This window comes from Arachis duranensis, chromosome 6 (genome assembly GCF_000817695.3).
Source record: "Arachis duranensis cultivar V14167 chromosome 6, aradu.V14167.gnm2.J7QH, whole genome shotgun sequence".
NCBI lineage: Eukaryota > Viridiplantae > Streptophyta > Magnoliopsida > Fabales > Fabaceae > Arachis > Arachis duranensis.
Window position 1 is genome coordinate 67,179,908 of NC_029777.3, and position 18,249 is coordinate 67,198,156.

At 32.9% G+C, this 18,249-nt stretch overlaps 2 protein-coding genes across 2 annotated transcripts; both read left to right on the forward strand.

Annotated features, from left to right (window-relative positions):
• Nucleotides 1-1,307: 1,307 nt before the first annotated feature.
• Nucleotides 1,308-5,889, forward strand: LOC107493958 (uncharacterized). Its single transcript, XM_016114989.3, has 6 exons — nucleotides 1,308-1,391; nucleotides 1,539-1,646; nucleotides 2,167-2,429; nucleotides 2,535-2,746; nucleotides 3,230-3,494; nucleotides 5,160-5,889. The coding sequence occupies exons 2-6, from the start codon at nucleotides 1,553-1,555 to the stop codon at nucleotides 5,451-5,453; spliced, it is 1,128 nt and encodes a 375-aa protein (XP_015970475.1). The 5' UTR covers nucleotides 1,308-1,391; nucleotides 1,539-1,552; the 3' UTR covers nucleotides 5,454-5,889.
• Nucleotides 5,890-10,211: 4,322 nt separating this feature from the next.
• Nucleotides 10,212-12,785, forward strand: LOC107493961 (proteasome subunit alpha type-1-B). The gene is made up of 4 exons (XM_021125834.2): nucleotides 10,212-10,310; nucleotides 10,994-11,129; nucleotides 11,250-11,479; nucleotides 12,346-12,785. The coding sequence occupies exons 1-4, from the start codon at nucleotides 10,212-10,214 to the stop codon at nucleotides 12,565-12,567; spliced, it is 687 nt and encodes a 228-aa protein (XP_020981493.1). The 3' UTR covers nucleotides 12,568-12,785.
• The last annotated feature ends 5,464 nt before the right edge of the window (nucleotides 12,786-18,249 follow it).

Below are 18,249 nucleotides of genomic sequence, written 5' to 3' on the forward strand. Positions count from 1 at the left end.
ATTCCTTTTTTTATTTTTTATCTTATCTTGGGTTACGTTTAGTATCAGTTCTCACCTATAGAAAAGTTTTTGATAAATATAATTAGGAACTGTTTAATTAATTGATATCTCTTTATTATTATTTATGTTTTTTATATTTTTTTTAGTTGGATAAAATTTTTTATAAAAATAATATTTAAATTTTATTTGATACAAAAACATAGATACAATCTATAAATATACATTGATTAATGTTAGAAACAAAAAAAATGTGTACGCATATTTTTTACAAAAATTAACATATTTTTTTATTTAATTTAATTATTTTGTGTTTTTTTATTATTTATTATTTGCATGAATAAAAAAATAAATTAAATTTAATTTAAAATTAAATATATTAAAAAAAAAATTTTTTTCATGACAAGAGTATGTACATTAGTATAAATAAAAGAAAGCCTTCTGTATAAGCAATTTTAACTAACGCAAAAAGAAAAATACAAAATGTCTGTTCTGAATATTTTCTGTTAAACTCTATAATTTCATGACAAGAGTATGTACACTAATATAAAAGAAAGCCTTATGCATAAGCAATTCTGATTAACGCAAAAAGAAAAATACAAGATGTCTGTTTTAAATATTTTCTGTTAAACCCTATAATGGTATAAAAATCATTGACTTCCAATGCAAACCAAATATGATTTTGGAAACCTTGAATAATAAGTTAGGAAAAAATTTAAGTGTATCAAAAAATACTGGTGTTCCAATTATTTTAACCGTTGATCTGAATTAATATATTTTATATAATTTTTTTATAATTCAGACTAACAATTAAAACAATTAAAACACTGATATTTTGGTACCCTTAAAATTCTTCTAATAAGTTAATAATGGAGTTTTATAATTTGAATCATATGAAATTATATCTTTATATTTGAATCATATCTTCATATTCAAATAGATATATTATCTTATCTAAACCTTCTTAAAAATATGAGAAAGATTAATTAAATATTTAAATTCATCATCTCTTTTATAAACAAACAATATAAATAAAAAAACTACTTGCTGTTTCAAATACTGGTTCTCACGCCTACTTACGCCTATGAAGATAACAACTCGGAATAAGATCTATCAAATCCTTATACTCCAATCTTACAAATTTATATTTCATGAAATAATCTTAAATTTTTTCGAACAATGTCACCTTGACAAAATAATAAAACTCGAGTAAATAATTTAAAAACTTGCGACATTTTTTGATTAAAAAAAATCTTTAGATACAGCAACATATAATAAAAAATAAAAACAAAATTTAGGATTCATGATCAAAAATTGTTATTTTGTCGAGAGAGGGTCATCGCCTCATCGGGGTGACAGACACACTGTGGATCTGGTCCGAGCGAAAAGGGCATGTAAGGCGTCGTTGGATCTCTCTCTCTCTCTATATGCTTTCTGAAATTTTGAACTTGAAACCAGAAACCATCACAATTCTGTTACATTTTCACTCTTCACTTGCGTTGTGTTGATCATCTTTCTCAATTGTCAATGTTCTTTATCAGAACTGAGAAGGAAAATGGCAATCGGAACCAGCAAAAGGATTTCCGCAGCGTCAGCGCGTGCTCACACTCGCAGGAACAAGAAAACTAACTCCTCCAACCTCCCCTCTGGTACCTCTGCCTCTTTCCTTCTATTTCTGCACTCTTTCATTGTATAGTAAGTCAACTCTTTGGATTACTGGCATAATTGAATTTGAGATTCAAGAGACACATATTGATTTCATAATACTGAAAATTCACCCTTAGTTTTGATCTAATTGTTTTGTTTAGTAGGAACTAATAGAATCTCTTCATGGCTTTATCATTGTTGTTTTCCAAGTTATACCAGTTTCTTGTAAGAGAATTAAAGCTAGCTAGTTTTGCCTTCCCTTTTGCACAAATAGGAATATGTAAATACGGCCATTTTATCAAAACTATAGTCACAATTAGGAAGTTTAATTTAATAGTATATGATGCAGATACGCCTATGGTACAGATATTTGAATAGAAAGTATTTGTACATCATAGCTTGCATATATTGTGGAATAGGATAATAACAATGAAGAGTATTGAATATTGATATACTTGTTATCTCTCTTTGAAATGTTACTTTCTGTATTTACTGTTTTAATTTAGCTTTGCATTCTCTCAGGACTTCTTGGAACAGCGATTATAGTGTTGTTCATTGGGTTTCTTTTTGGGGCCTATCAGGCTATTCAACCTCCTCCTCCCAAGATATGTGGCACTCCTGGTGCACCGCCTATAACAGCGCCAAGAATCAAACTAAGGGATGGAAGGAATTTAGCATACAAAGAACACGGTGTTCCAAAAGATGCTGCAAAGAATAAAATCATCTTTGTCCATGGTTTTGATTCTTGCAGGCATGATGCCTATATTGCCAAAACCTTATCACCAGTAACTATTTACTAAGCTACATTTTTTTATCTAATTTCTTTCAATATATCATGGTATTATCTGATATCTTCACACTTTGTACTATTTGAATTGGCATTTCTGCAGGATGTTGTTGAGGACTTGGGGATCTACATTGTGTCTTTTGATAGACCTGGTTATGGGGAAAGTGATCCTGATCCAAATCAAACAGGAAGGAGCCTGGCCCTAGATATTGAAGAATTTGCTGCTAAATTGGGATTAGGGCCTAAATTCTACATAATTGGTTACTCCTTGGGTGGGCAGATTGTTTGGAATTGCCTTAAGTATATCCCTGACAGGTAGGACTTGTGATTTTTTCAGGTTACATGTAATTTCTGTTAAAGAAAAGAAAACTTCCCCGTTTTTGGCAAGCTTGCATTCATATCTTGATGGACATTGTTTCTTATAGATGCACACATTATTATTCTATTGCAGAGGAGGATAATATCATGTATATAGGACTAATCAATACTTTGTTGCCCAAGTTTATACTAGCCAGTCACTGATCCAAAAATTAACCACCTACTAGCATAAACTGATAAACTAAAGCAATGCAAAATTAAGGGACTGGATGAGAAAATTATTATAATCTGGTGAATACTTCAGTTTAGGTGAGCTCAAGAATACCATCCTGTTAATGATATTGGCATTTGACTTTGTACTTACCCTCTTTCTTTTTTATTTCCCAAGTAATCCTGGCAAAATATTTGCTTCAGTGGAGACGGAGTATACTTGTTCTATACTGGATTATCCTTACGGTAATAAAATTTTTTAATTGGCAGACTGGCTGGTGCAGTGCTCATAGCCCCAGCTGTTAACTACTGGTGGTCGGGTCTTCCTGCAAACTTAAGTAGTGAAGTCTTTTACCAACAAAAGCTACAAGACCAATGGACAACTCGTGTTGCTCACTACATACCATGGCTAACTTACTGGTGGAACAGTCAAAGATGGTTTCCAGCATCAAGTTTAATTCTTCAAAGTACAGATCTTCTCTCCGTTCAAGACAAAGAACTGATGCCTAAGAGGGCTGATAGAAACAACCATGTGGTATGTATCTGGTCTATAGGTGATTGAAAGAATCATTATTTTTCTTCCCCTGCATGCGATTGAGTGAAAGTCGAATAACTGACAATTCATATTTTCTGTTAAACTAATTCAGATTGAACTAAATGTTTCTTGGTGATTGTGGTGCATAGGATCAGAAGTAACAATAATAGTATAGACTTAGGAAATTATTAATAAACGTGCTTAAGTTTCTGATTACTGTTAATCTCTTTACCGGTTTTCCCCCTTCTTTTGTAAGACTGGTAGAAACAACTCCAGTCATAACTTTAGAAGCTGACAAAAACAACAATGTGTATGTAGTTTACCAATGGCCTTTCAAAGATATCTCATGCACAAAATTCAACAACCATTACAACTAAGTCTTATCTTACTATATCAGTGCAATGTGGAAAAATCAATGTCATTAGGCTCTATCAGGAGCTATTTTGTTTATTTATTTATTTCTCAGTTAAACCATAGTGAGCATCCAGACCAAGATTTTAGTGCACTTTTGTAATCAATGTGGTATATGCAAGCAACAGATAGCCTGCATTCACGAGGAGCATGGAGTGTCACTTTGTTAGCAGAATGAATAGATTTCAAGAGAAGCACTTAATGTTATAAATATTTTATATTTTGTCGGGAGAACATGTTTTATTTCTGCTCTTGGGCGTTGGTGCACTGCTCATGACAGATCTTAATTCTCTTGTTTTTCTTTTTTATTTGGTTATTTACTTTTAAATGGATTGGGTTCAAACATCATTCATGACAGGCACAAATGCGTTGTTAGATCCATATAGCTGACCTCACCTAGTGGGGCAAGACTCTTCTTATCTTCTTTCAAATTACTTAAGCAACTTATTTAAATAGTATTAGAAAATTGTTATTCGGATTAAAAGGCAATCTTTTATCACTGTTGCTCACTTGTATATTATGGATTCTCTTTCCTGTCATAGGGCAAGCTGCCAGATGTTTCCTAGAAAATCACATTGGGAGATGGATATTGTAGGAGCTAATTGTTTTCTTATTTTTTCAATTTTGCCTCTTTAATAAATTCAGTTGCACCAAAATGAATAAATAAGTAAACTACCTGATGTCTCCTGATATTTTTATCCTTTGTTTTTCTACTTCGTATGGTTCTGTTGGTAATATTGAAATTTGAAATTTTAAAGGTTCTATTGAAATTATACGTGTGTGATGACTGCAAATTTAGATGTTATATTCTTGTTGAATCACAGAGAATTATATTTTACACATTGTTGAACTGTATCATGCTTGGCTAGTTTGTCATTTTGTAGTTGGTTTTACATTTATTTGACAAATGCAAAAGCAACTTATCACATATAAGAAGCTAATTAAGCATTCTTGTATGTCTCGTCTACTAGTAAACTAGTATATACTTATAGTCAGACACGTTTTTGTTTGAGATGTAGTGGATTTGAGTACCATCTACTTTCTGGTTAATCTCATTTTAATTGAGCTTGCCTTGTAGTTGTTTTTAACTTGATATTCTTTTTCTGTTCGATCATTTGACGTATTGTTTTTAACTTGATATTCTTTTTCTGTTCGATCATTTGACGTGATACTTTATGCCTTCCAGCCTCTAAAGAAATAATTAGTTTCCCAGCTCCTGCCATATTAACTGTTTTTATTTTGGGTCTTAAACAGGCACAGGTAAGACAGCTAGGAGAACATGAAAGCGTCCACCGTGACTTAAATGTTGCATTTGGGAAGTGGGAATTCAGTCCTTTGGATTTGCAAAATCCATTTCCAACTAATGAAGGTTCAGTCCATATTTGGCAAGGAGATGACGATTTGATAGTGCCTGTTCAAGTGCAACGTTACATAGCACAAAACCTTCCATGGATTCACTATCATGAGCTTCAAGGTGCCGGTCACTTGTTCCCTCATGCTGACGGTATGAGCGACACTATTGTTAAGTCACTCTTACAAGGGAAGTAAATCACTACATTTGATGTCATTGGCTATCCTAGATCAACATAGTTACGATTTGTTACTTTAAATCATGTATGTTGATTATTAGTGACATGTATGATTAATTTTGTAGCATGTTTTCTAGAAGGCATAGCAACTTCAGGAAGAATCCAATAGTTATTTAATAATTATAAACTCGTTTTTGTGGTGTATGATTTATCAGAAGCTATGTCTATAGACACAGCTAAACTCGAATTGTCTATATGAGTAATTTCTTTAGGTAAATTTCTGTTAGGTGAAGTAATGGTCATGAATGGTAATTTGGCGTTAACAAACCTATATGGCTATATGCATATCTTCAAGTAGCTCATTGCTGATAAGTGATAACAGCTACATACAAGAATGAGCTGGTGAAAGATTGGTTAACCTTTTTCTGTTTGGTACCGAAGATTGGTTATCTTAAGAGTTCTTTTCCTTATATGATTGAATCTATACCTTTTATAGCAGTTGTTTTTTTTATATAAGATTTTGTGGAAACGCTATATGTTTCGAGGGTTACCTGAAACTGTAGGTCGATCTCGGTCGAGATCTTCTGTGCCGGTCGGAGATGACGCATCTGGCGTGTAGGAGATGGTCGGAGCTGCCGCGTCCGACTTGTTGGACTGCCAATGCTGCTGATCCTTGGTTATCGGAGGGTGGTGGTACCTGCAAGGGACTTCGATGCTTAAGTTAGCAAGGGTATTAAACAGGTTTTTTGTAAAATCAGAGTATGAGTTATACCTGGGTGCTCCAGTGTATTTATAATGGTGTGGAGTGACTTTTCTGTAGATAATATCTTCAAGTGAGGTTATCTTATCTTCAAGGGAATCGCCCTTGTCTCTATAGGCTTGGACTGCCTTAGGATTTGGGTTGTGTCTCTCTGTTGGGCCCTTTTTGGGCTCTTCCTGGTGATTGGGCCAAACTCTCTGAGAAGAGGTCGGATTGTCCTGACCTGAAGAGGTCGGTCGATTTATCAGTAGAACATCCCGGGTCGGACAGCTCGACCCAGGGTATGAACACTACCTAAATAGCTATACCATTCAGAAGTTGGTTTTCTCTCTATGGCAGTATATTTTGCATGACTCTACTGATTCAACCAAAGTCTTGAATTTATACTGTTTTTGTAATTTAAAAGTTCTCAATATTTAGATGCCCCTTAGAGTTTTTCTTGTCTTCGGCCGTTCTTCCCATTTTGATCAGGCCTTACTCAGAGATACCGTCAAAGTCCCAGGACATATAGTTCAAAACAGAGGTTGGATTTGACTATATTGGACTGGGCTTAGGGGTATGAAGAAATGGTCAAAGAAGCAGAATTATGCAGAGAAGGGCATAAGAAGATTGATTGTTGAAGCAGACTCCCAGAATGCCATTAACAGATTCACAGGAGCTCAGTCCATAAACGCATTATTGGAGCAAATTGCAGAGTACAATGATAGACCGTGGGAGCTCAGATTCCACCATACATATAGGGAAGCTAATCAATGTGCGGATAAATTAGCTAAGGATGGAATTAGAAATAAAAAAGGGTTCATCTTTTTACATGTATGCCCTTCATATAGAACATCTGAGGAGATATGATGCTAAATCAGCTGTTGAGTGTGATTTCCTTTTCTTTGGGCTTAGGCCCCGGCTAATTACCAAAAATATATAAAGAATTTAGGAAACAATGTAAAGCTGTGTTTTGAGTTATGAAATCTTTCTCTACTCCTGCACTAATGAACACAAGAAACTTAACTACTTTTACTACCTAAACCATAACTGCCTTAACTAAAACTCAGTTATACTTTTGTTATAACAATTTCTCTATTACTCTCTACATCCCTCTCAAACATAGCATCACAAACAACCACTCTAAGTTTGACCTTAAAACTTTTTGAAAGGCGTTACAGACAAGGCTTTTGTTAAGACATTTGCAAATTGAGAATCCAATGGTATATGAATTACAAAGAGTTGTCTCTTGGATACATGATCTTGGACAAAATGGAGTTCTATTTCAAAATGCTTATTTCTATTATGAAATACTGGATTAGCAGCTAATATGATAGCACTTAAATTGTCACAAAATATGATTGGAGGAATAGGTGAAGAAATGGAAAGCTCACTAAGAAATTTAAACACCCAAAGAGTTAGGAGTGTTCCCTGATTAGATTGGTTCGAGTTTAGGAGAGAATAAGAATCGAACCAATAAAAATTTAATTAATGAGTTCGAGTTAGATTAGATAAGAAGTTTTTTGTAAGTGGGCCAAAATCAATTCAAACCGATTAAATCCGATTGGATACCTAATTGAAAATTGAATTTAAAAAAAATTGAAAAGGGAAAAATTATGTAAATATGTAATAGTATGAAAAAAATAAAAAAGAGAGAATAGGTTAATTTTCACCAAAAAAAAAAAAAAGAAAATCACAAAATAAACCACATAACATAATAAACTAGCAAGGATGATGGACAGGAGGTGGCGGCTGATTGCTGAAGAAATTAGAATTAGGATAATAAAGTCAGTGTATATATTTTATTTTTTTCAATGTAATATAAAACTAATCAGCTAATTGAATTGATTTGGGTTCCACAACCATAAAACCAATACCTAAACAATGAAGGTCAGATTTAATCGATCTTACTCAATACCTGATGGGTACATAACTAATAAAATCGGATTGAGTTGATTTTGATTGGTAAATTGGATTATCCGTACCCGTGACTCACCTTCAAAGAACTTGTGTCACAACATCTGCTAAAGAACGAAACTCTACCTTAATTGATAAGCGATTGACTATAGTTTGTTTTCCACTACTCTATAAAATTGGATTGTTTCCAACATATACACAACAATCACGGGTAGATCATCTGTCTTCAATATCACTTGCCCAGTCTTCATCTATGAAAATAAGACACACAAATTAGGACACTTTGTAAACGACAAACCAAGATTGAATGTACCTTATAAGTATCTAAGAATGCGTTTTACAGACTTCCAGTGATGTTGTTGTGGATTCTTCATGAATTGACTATGTCTAAACCCCCAGTTAAATTTGGATTTTTAAAAGGTTTAGATCCTTGGAAAACAAGTTTCATTGGGATAACATAGGTGTTGGTACTAACTTAGCAATAGCCATCCCTACAAGTTTCAGGTGGTCTAAGATATATTTTGACTGTGATAACGTGTAAATCACCATTTGAGAAAGTTTTGAAATCGAGGCCAAGGAATAATGTAGACTGCCCAAGTCTTTAACAGAAAATAATGCATTAATTGAGAGATGAGATTGTCAATCTCATTTATGTTGTTACTAGTAATGACAATGTCATCTGCATAAGTAAGAAGATAGATAATAGAATTATTTTTTACTCTAATGAATAATGATGTATCTGAGTTAGTGTTTGTGTCAATGGAAGAAAAAGTATAATAAGGTTAATTAGCTAGGATAGCAGAATCTAAAGGATAAGATGTTAGAGTAGAATTCTTGTGCAATATAGTGTGAGCAACACTAGAAGATTGAGAAATATGAGGTAAAGAGGAAGCAGAAGTTGAAGAATTGTAAGATTGAAATTGTGAGGAAGGAAACAAATCAATATACTATTAAAAAGAACATTTTTAGGTATAATAACCTTGTCTTCAGCATAGTGAGACATTTAAAGGGCGAATGTGAGAGTCGGAACCAAACACTTTAAGCATGGTATAGTCAGGTTTATATGGTGAAGCATCTCATATGCAGAGTCCTTATTGCTGGTGAGTATAAGGACAAGAAAGACTATCTGCAATACCATGTTTTTGCAAAAAGATTTTAGAATTAGAGGAAAGAAACTCTCTGCCATTATCAGTTTGTACAACTTTGAGAGGGAGACAAGTTTGCTTTTTCATCAAGACTTCAAATTTTCGAAAAATGGTAAATACTTCAGATTTTGGTTGCAACAAACAAAGATGTGCATCTTATTAATGCACAAACAAAACTAATATAATATTTAAAACCTAATCTTGAAGTAGCATGAATAGGACCTAAAATGTCAATGAACACAAGTTGTAAAGGATCATAATAATGAGTCTGGGAAGGGGGAAAGAAAAGGAGAAGGATCGCATTTTAGCCATACAACATTGTTCGCAAACAAAAGAATTAGAAATGGTATTATCATCAATTGGAATATTACACTATTTTACAACTGCTTAAACTACAATATAGAAAGGATGTCCAAGTCTTTTGTGCCATAAAGCAAGATTCAATTTACAAGATGCTAAAAAAGATTTGTTTGGTAAAGAACTAGGAACACACATACTGTATATAAATCATGCCTAAGTATGCCCTGAAGAAGAATTTTTCTGTTGACATGAGATTCGACAAGGCAATGAAAGGGTGAAATTAAAAAAATATATATTATTATCTATCTAAGTAGAATCTGAAAACACTGATAAGATTCTTTGCAATTTCAAGTATATGTAAAATGTTTTTGAGAAAAAAAGTTTGATTTGAATTAGAATTAGTTATAGTGTGACCATATTGAGTAATGGGGATATTTGAACCATTTTTTATGAAGAGCTAGTTAGGATTCGTATAGATTGTAGCAGAAATTAGATTTGCAGGATCATGAGTGAGATGCGGTGGCTTACTCTTGAATCAGATGATTTGCTTGACTGCCAAGTATTTTGTCCATCATTGATTCTTCCAAAACAAATCTTTGGTTATATGTATTGGATTGAGCTAATTGATCCTAAACAAAAACCAATAGAGAGTTGCTTAAATTTCTCTATAGTTTACATGAGAAACAAGAAAGGTTTCAACTTCTCCAATGCTGAAAAGTTCATGCTTGGCGTCACATGTTTGATACAGCGAAAGTCCATCACAAATGGCTTCAATGTAAGTCTCAATACTCATATCATAACCAAGAGCTATTTGGAAATCAATCAATCTTTTGATTATTACTAAGTAGTGAATAATTGAAAGTTGTGTTTAATTTTAGATTTTGTAGATTCAACAGAGAGTTGATAAAGATTTTGCCAAATTTGAAAAACAAAAGAATAATGGACCGTACGATTCTTAAAAGAAGCATCAATTGAAATGAAAATTCAAGAACTTAAGTTATAATCTTGTTACAACCATTCTAAATAAATACTTTGACGAGGATTGTGAGTTGTGGAATTTTTCTTTGGTGATATTATCTGAATGTCCTTTGATAATAAATACCAAAGATGGTATCATTTAACTTATCTAAAATACAAATGAAAATAAATTTATTACTGTTGGAAGTGAGAGTTGCTAAAGTCATGGATTAAACCTTAGTTCTTGATTCTATAAAAAAATGGCTGAAGAAACAGATTTATGCAGAGAATGAAAATTATGTAAAAAAGAAAAAGAAAAGGAATAGAAAAACTATGTAAAGCTGTATTTGAGTTATGAAATCTTTCTACTCTAATACATACTATTGAACACAAATATATATTGCTTATACAAAGAAGGAAACTTAACTACTTTAACTACCTAAATCATAACTGCCTTAACTAACACGTTCAGTTATAACAATTTTCTATTATACTTTACAGGCTATAATACTCTTTAATTTATCCTTTCTGGAGTTAATACTCAAGTTCGTCCCTGAAAGATACCTCGATCTCCATATTAGTCCCCGAAAGATAAAGTTAATCAAAAGAGTCCTTGAAAGATACACGACTGAATCAGGTTCGTCCTTCCGTCAATTCGCTTGATGACTTGGCTAACGTCTGCTGATGTGTGACGTTAACTGCCACGCTGGCAGAGAAGGAAAACGACGCCGTTTTGAGTGGGTGTCCTGATAGTCATGATTCGGCGTCGTTTTGCACGCAGAGTGGATTCAAAACAAGGCCAACTCTTCTCACCAGAAGAAGATCTTCAAAGTTCATGACCACATCGGCATTGCCATCGCCGAACTCATCGCCGACGGCCGCGTTCTCTCGCGCTACATGCGCAACGAATGCATCAACAATTCTTATACCTACGAGTCTCCTCTTCCCGTTGGACGACTGGTCGTTCAGCTCGCTGACAAGGCTCAGGTATCAAGGTTTAGGGTTTTCGGTTTTTTTGTTACTGTTTTGGTTCTTGGATCGTGCAATTGTTGTGCTAGGATTTATTTTATGTTTTGAAATGTTTGGATCTGCATATGCAGTTTTGGTGTTTTTTTTATTAATTTGAATTGTCAAATTTGAGAGTCATATAATTGTTGATTATGTTAATTGCGGTGGAATTGATTGGTTTTTAGGTTTGTGGTGTTATTTGTAACTGTGAGTAGTGATGAAGTGTGGAAGTTCTGTTTTATGATGAATTGAGGGTTTTGTAGTATGGTTTAGTCATCTCGGTTATGGTGCTAAAATTGGCTATGATGAAAGGATGATTGTATATGGCATCAGCTATTATCATATATGTTCAAATTCTGTTCTTTTAAGTATTTATTACCTTTTGCAGTGGTATTGAGTGTTAAAAACAAAAAGTTTCTTTAAACTGGTACTGATTGCTATAGTGTTAAATATGAGATGTTGTTGTTATGCTGCTTATAGTTTGTACATTCGAACTAAGTGGCTAGAAATGATTACAAATCTGTTTTAATTTGCGATTTTTGTCTTCTGTTTTTGAATGTATTTGTGATGGACCTCAAAGTTAGTTATGGGATGTGCATTTTGAAATGTTGTCAATCTTTTCTTATTCTGTTTGAAGGCTATTGAGCTGAGCTCTTAAATGTGAAATGACTAGTTAACTGCATGCAAAAACTAACAATCTTCTTTGGTGTTATGCATATCAAGGCATAATATCTATGTCATGCAACTCTATGTTTAGCTGGCTTTACTTTGATGTATGAAAGAAAGAAGTATTTGCTGAATTTATTATAAGAGCTCTTTCTCTTGTGATGCAATTTTAATGGCAGGTTTGCACCCAGCGGTCATGGAAACGTCCTTATGGGGTTGGCCTCTTGGTCGGTGGACTGGATGAATCAGGAGCTCACCTCTATTATAACTGTCCAAGTGGAAACTATTTTGAATATCAGGCTTTTGCAATTGGTTCTCGCTCAGAAGCCGCCAAGACATACTTGGAACGCAAGTTTGAGAACTTCATGAGCTCCTCCCGCGAAGAATTGATTAAAGACTGATAAATGATTTTGATTGGTGTTGAAATGTATTCTGGTTGAATTTGTTTTTGTGTGAGAATACTTTATATTTTTTTGCATAGGGCAATTGAACTTCTATTATCAACATTTTGGTTATCTATGTAATTGAAAGTTGTACTATGTCCTTTTATTTTGTCTAGCATACTTTGCTGTGGTTTGTATCCTCATGTAAAACCTTTTTATTTTGCTCCTTAAGACAATGTGACAACTAGCCTTCTATGGCAACTCAATGTTTAAGAGTACTTTGACTACTGATTTTGTTCATTCCTTAGTACATCTTCCTGTAATAGTGATTCGAATTTGGAACCTTTGAATTGGATTGTGTAGTCTTAATCTTAAATAACCAAATGCAACATCTATTCTCATTCAACAAATTACTCTCATTATAGCATGACATATCAACACATTTTGTTTTACTTGGAACTAGATAACAAACAACAAACCATTACATTAAGAACTACTACCACAAACACGAAAACTATTAACATTTTCAATGATTTTACTTCAGCTTCCAAACTGCCCAGTCTCCATGCCACCTTTAACCTCCATTCATCATAGTCACTTTCAACCTGCAGCTCAGCCCCGTAATCTTTCTTTGTTCCACCTTCGCCCAGTCCCGTAATCTTTCTTTGTTCCACCTTCGCCCACCACTTCATACTCATCATCGTCAACCCACTTAAAGTAATTGCAGTGACTGCCCTTCTGCAAATTCAAGAATCAGAAAAGAAAAATCTGAATAAAACTCCAAAGCACAAAACAACATGGAAAACCTTTAACTTCTTACACAACACTCACCCGGTACCTTGGACATGCACGAAATAGTCTATTTGGGTTCTCTGTTGTCCCAGATTTTCTCAACGCAGCCTTCAACCCACAGAAACATGATTCCTCATGGGTTTTCCTCCTGGTTCGCATTGAAGCGCTGGAACCGTTACTGCCGTTCGAGAAGAACGACACACCACTTCCACGGCCTCCATTTTCTGCCTCCATCTTCGCCCCAAACCAGCAATTTCAACACTAACCCAGGCATATGGCCCTCTTATTGCTGAAGGCGACGTATTTATCGTCGAAAATAGGATTAGGTTTCAAACAATTAGGGACTGATTTGAATTGTTTTTCCAAACTTACCTTGTCAGCAATACGTTATGACACGTTGGCCTCTTCTACGTTGGAAGCTAACAACACACCTCAGCAGATGTTAGCCAGGTCACCGACAGAGTTGACGGAAGGACAAACGTGATTAACTCGGGTAACTTTCGGGGATTCTTTTGATTAACTTTATCTTTTGGGGACTAATATGGAGATCGAAATATCTTTCAGGGACGAATTTGATATTTAACTCATCCTTTCTGTCATAGATACAAGTAAAAGTGAGTTGAATCAAATCAAATTTAAATTAACTCATTAATAATTGAATTTATTTACCAAGCTTAAGTTTGGTCCATTAAAAACTCATGAGATAATTGTCTGAGTACATGAGTTGATTCAAATAAATGAATATAATCTATAATTTTATATAAATGAATTTTAATTTATATAAAATAAAACTATAAACTATATATTGTTTATGTATCAATTATGTTTTATATTCTCTTTCAAAATCATATCTATTATCCTATTATATATTACTAATTTTATAATTAAAATATATCAAATATTACTTTTTTATTGTAATTAAAATTAAATCTTTTTTTTCAAAATTAAATAGTTTTATTCTCCTCTCTCTCTCTTTCTCTATCTCTCTCATTCTTTCACCTCTACTCTATCTCTTTTATATATTATTATCAATAACTAATTATAAATTTGATAATCAAAATGTGTAACATGACATTCTTTAATTGCAATTAAAATTAAAATATTGATATTGAAATTGAAATATAGCTATATTACATTACTAATTTAACAACTAAAATATGTCACATGACACTTCTTCGTTAAAATTGAGATGAAATATTTTTTTTCAAAATTAATAAACTCCTTTCCTCCCTTCTCTATTTCTCTCTACCATTCTCACTCTATATATAACTTATAATTTATATTTTATATTTTATCACATTAATTTGTCAAATCAAAATGTGTCACGAGCTATTCTTTCGTTACAATTAAAATAAAATCTTTCCCTCAAAATTAACAAACTCCCTCTCTCATTCTTCTTCTTCTTTATCTTTCGTTCTCTTTTCTTTCTCATTCTCTATCTCTCTCTACTTTTTTACTCCACAAAAAACAAAATTAATAAATAATATAATTTAAATGAATTTATAAAATTATAAAAAATAAATTAAATTTATAATTAAATATAATTTAAATATAATCCTATAATATTATTCACATAAAAAATATGTTATCATTATATGCATATTTTTTTATTTTTTAAAATTTAGTTTCAAATTTTCACCGTTTATCTTTCTATTCTATATTTGTATTTCTTTCAAATATTTATTACATCTAATTTAGAGAGAATAGTAATATTATGATTGATAATTAGAATAAAGATTCAATTGTTTTAAAAAAATAATTTTGAGTTAATTTTATAATTATCAATATAAATTTTTTTATACTAATATCTAATTATATTTTTATATATAGAGAAAAAAATATTATTTTTAAATAACAAATATAAAAATTAATTATTTTTATTTGTGAAACCGACTTAACATTTATCAAATATAAAAGTATACACATTAATTTTTTTAAAAATTTTAGATAATAAATATTAAAATTAATTATTCATAAAAAATTAAAATCTTTCGTACAAAAACAATAACTAGATTATCTCCAAAGTATTTGTACATAGACTTCAGGGTACGATGAATAGACTAATTAGCACTATGCAGAGTGCTTTTATTAAAGGCAGATTAATCTCTGATAATATCCTAATTGCTCACGAGTGTATGCATTACTTGAAGAACAAAAAAAGGGGACTCGAAAATGAAATGGCGCTAAAATTAGATATGAGTAAGGCATATGATAAGGTGGAATGGCACTTTCTTTGGTTTATATTGGAGAAGTTTGGTTTTGACTCCCAGTGGATCATGTGGATTCGAGAATTAGTGACAACTGTTTTTTATTCTGTTATTGTGGAAGGACAACCTTATGGTTTCTTCAAACCAAATAGAGGTATTCGACAAGGAGATCATCTATCTCCCTATCTTTTTCTTTTCTGTGCAGAAGGTCTCTCCTTCTTGCTACACAAGGCAGAACAAAACAGACTAATTCAGGGTCTTCAGATACATAGACGATGTCCCAAGGTCAACCACCTCCTCTTTGCTGATGATTCCATCTTATTCTGTAAGGCTAATCCTGAAGCATGTTCAAATATCCTGCATTTATTGAATTCTTATGAAAGCATCAGTGGCCAGAAGGTAAATTGAATTCTTATGAAAGCATCAGTGGTCAAAGGGTAAATCTTAATAAATCTGCTGTATTCTTTACCCACAACACTTCCTCCACTACTCGTACACTACTGGCTAACTCTATGAATATTAATCATATTGGGGCTCAGGATAAATACCTTGGTTTGCCTTCTACAGTCTCTAAATCGAAAAAGGCTTCTTTTAGTATGATCAAAGAAAAGGTTCGGAAAAGAATCCAAGGGTGGAAGCGCAATCTTCTATCATCAGGTGGTAGACACGTATTGCTTAAGGTAGTGGGAGAAGCTATTCCTATTTATACATTGTCTTGCTTCAAGTTGCCTGATGGTTTAATCTCAGAAATTCACTCTCTACTTTTTCAGTTCTGGTGGGGACAAAAAGGTTCTGAAAGGCGGATGGCTTAGATTAGTTGGGACACTATGACTCGCCCACGAAGAGAATGAGGTCTTGGATTTAAAGATCTCAGAATCCAAAATCTGGCGCTTTTAGGCAAACAGTTTTGGCGACTTGTAACACAGCCTACTTCCTTATTATCCAAAATCCTAAGAGGTAAATACTTTAGCAATGGTAATGCTATAACGGCAGAAATTGGAGTCTTACCTTCTTGGGGATGGAGGAGTATACTGGAAGGCCAAAAGATTGTTGAAAAAGGTCTTAATTGGGCTGTGGGTACTGGAGAGAATATCCGAACCTTTAAGGATCCTTGACTGCCTCCTCCGTATCCTTTAATGATTTCTGACATGCCAAATAGACAAGCTATTGCTGAGTTGGTTCTAAGAGTTAAAGATCTAATTACTGAAGATAGGAATTGGAAACAGAATCTTATTCAAGAATTATTTTTCCAAGACGTTGCAAACAGGATTTTGTCAGTTAAAATTCAGCAGAGTAGGGACAAATTGCAATGGGATTTGAACAAATCCAAACAATATGATACAGCTTCAGGTTACAGAGTTGGCTATTTATTTTTACCATCCGCCTCTGGAGCTTTGCCCTAATTATATGCAACAGAAAAAGCCGTGGATTGATCTATAGAAGTTGAACTTGCCTCACAAAATTAAGCTATTTATCTGGAAAGCTCTCCATGGCTGGCTCCCGGTGCTTGCTCAGATTCATCACCGCATCCCATCTATATCACCAATATGCCCCTGCTGTCATGAAGCCACCGAAACAGTCACTCATTGTTTGATCGATTGCTCTAGAATTAAAGATGTATGGTCTCATAGTTATCTTCGTGACTGTCTTCCCCTTCAGAGTCTTAACGACTTTTGGACATGGTGGATTGCATCAACAGAGATGCTTAACCTGTTGAAGAATGATGACCGTAATCCTCAATTGCTTGCCATCATTTGCTGGAACTGCTGGAAAGCTCGCAACTAGTTGATTTTTGAAGGTTCTACTTCAATGCCGTCTGCCATTCTAGCAAGCTCTGTCAAGTTGCTCCATGAAATCCAAAGAACTCCCAGTTTAGGTCGTCATCTCCATGAGGCAAGCTCTTAGCTGCATTCAATTTGATTTATCATTCTTTCTTCTTTAAGATTTTTTTCGTTTTTCGACCTTGCACCGTTGGATGAATACCTTCAGTGTAGTGTTTTTGGGAAATCCCCACCTTTCATTATGCTGTCCTGCTTTTGGACATCTTTGTATTTCATTTTTCAATAATTAATGAAATATAATCTACTATCTTTGGAAAAAAAAAAACTAAAAAATATATTATTTGATTTTTTTATATACAAAAACCTTAGCTTGGTTTTCTTAACCGATGGAGAGTTTTGTCTTCGATTACTTTCTTGTAAAAATAGTTTGATTTTATAAATATTTTGTGTTATAATCTATAATGTCAGGACAAAATTAATATATTTTAAAAGATTTATATTCTTATAATATTATTATAAATAAAAATATTAGTATAAACTAAAAGCTCACTTTAAAATTTCGTATTAAAACATTAATATATAAATATGTTAGTTCTCTTTTACATAAATTATTTTATTAAATTTGTTATATTCTAGTTCATAATTTAGTTCACCTGAAACAAAATAAATAAAAATATTACAACTGATATTATAACTATTTTAACGTATTGAAAGCTAAACAAATAAATAGAAATCGTAAATCATACACAATGTACCTGTATATGAGAGATTATATATAATCATGCTACACATCCATATATTTATGTATCTAAGTTGGCCCAAATATAAAGAGAGTCACGTACATTAATGACGAATGAAAATACGTACTAGGAAAACTTTTCATTACTTCACGCTCATTATAAAAATACGTTACTTCTTCT

What these genes read in the sequence shown, in the direction of transcription:
- LOC107493961 (XM_021125834.2), top strand. Translation starts at nt 10,212, where the DNA reads ATGAGAAACAAGAAAGGTTTCAACTTCTCCAATGCTGAAAAGTTCATG. An exon ending in CCATCACAAATGGCTTCAAT is followed by an intron (nt 10,311 to 10,993) that starts GTAAGTCTCAAT and finishes TATACTTTACAG; the next exon opens with GCTATAATACTCTTTAATTT. An exon ending in AGCTCGCTGACAAGGCTCAG is followed by an intron (nt 11,480 to 12,345) that starts GTATCAAGGTTT and finishes TTTTAATGGCAG; the next exon opens with GTTTGCACCCAGCGGTCATG.
- LOC107493958 (XM_016114989.3), top strand. Translation starts at nt 1,553, where the DNA reads ATGGCAATCGGAACCAGCAAAAGGATTTCCGCAGCGTCAGCGCGTGCT. An exon ending in CTTAAGTATATCCCTGACAG is followed by an intron (nt 2,747 to 3,229) that starts GTAGGACTTGTG and finishes TTTAATTGGCAG; the next exon opens with ACTGGCTGGTGCAGTGCTCA. An exon ending in CTGATAGAAACAACCATGTG is followed by an intron (nt 3,495 to 5,159) that starts GTATGTATCTGG and finishes GGTCTTAAACAG; the next exon opens with GCACAGGTAAGACAGCTAGG.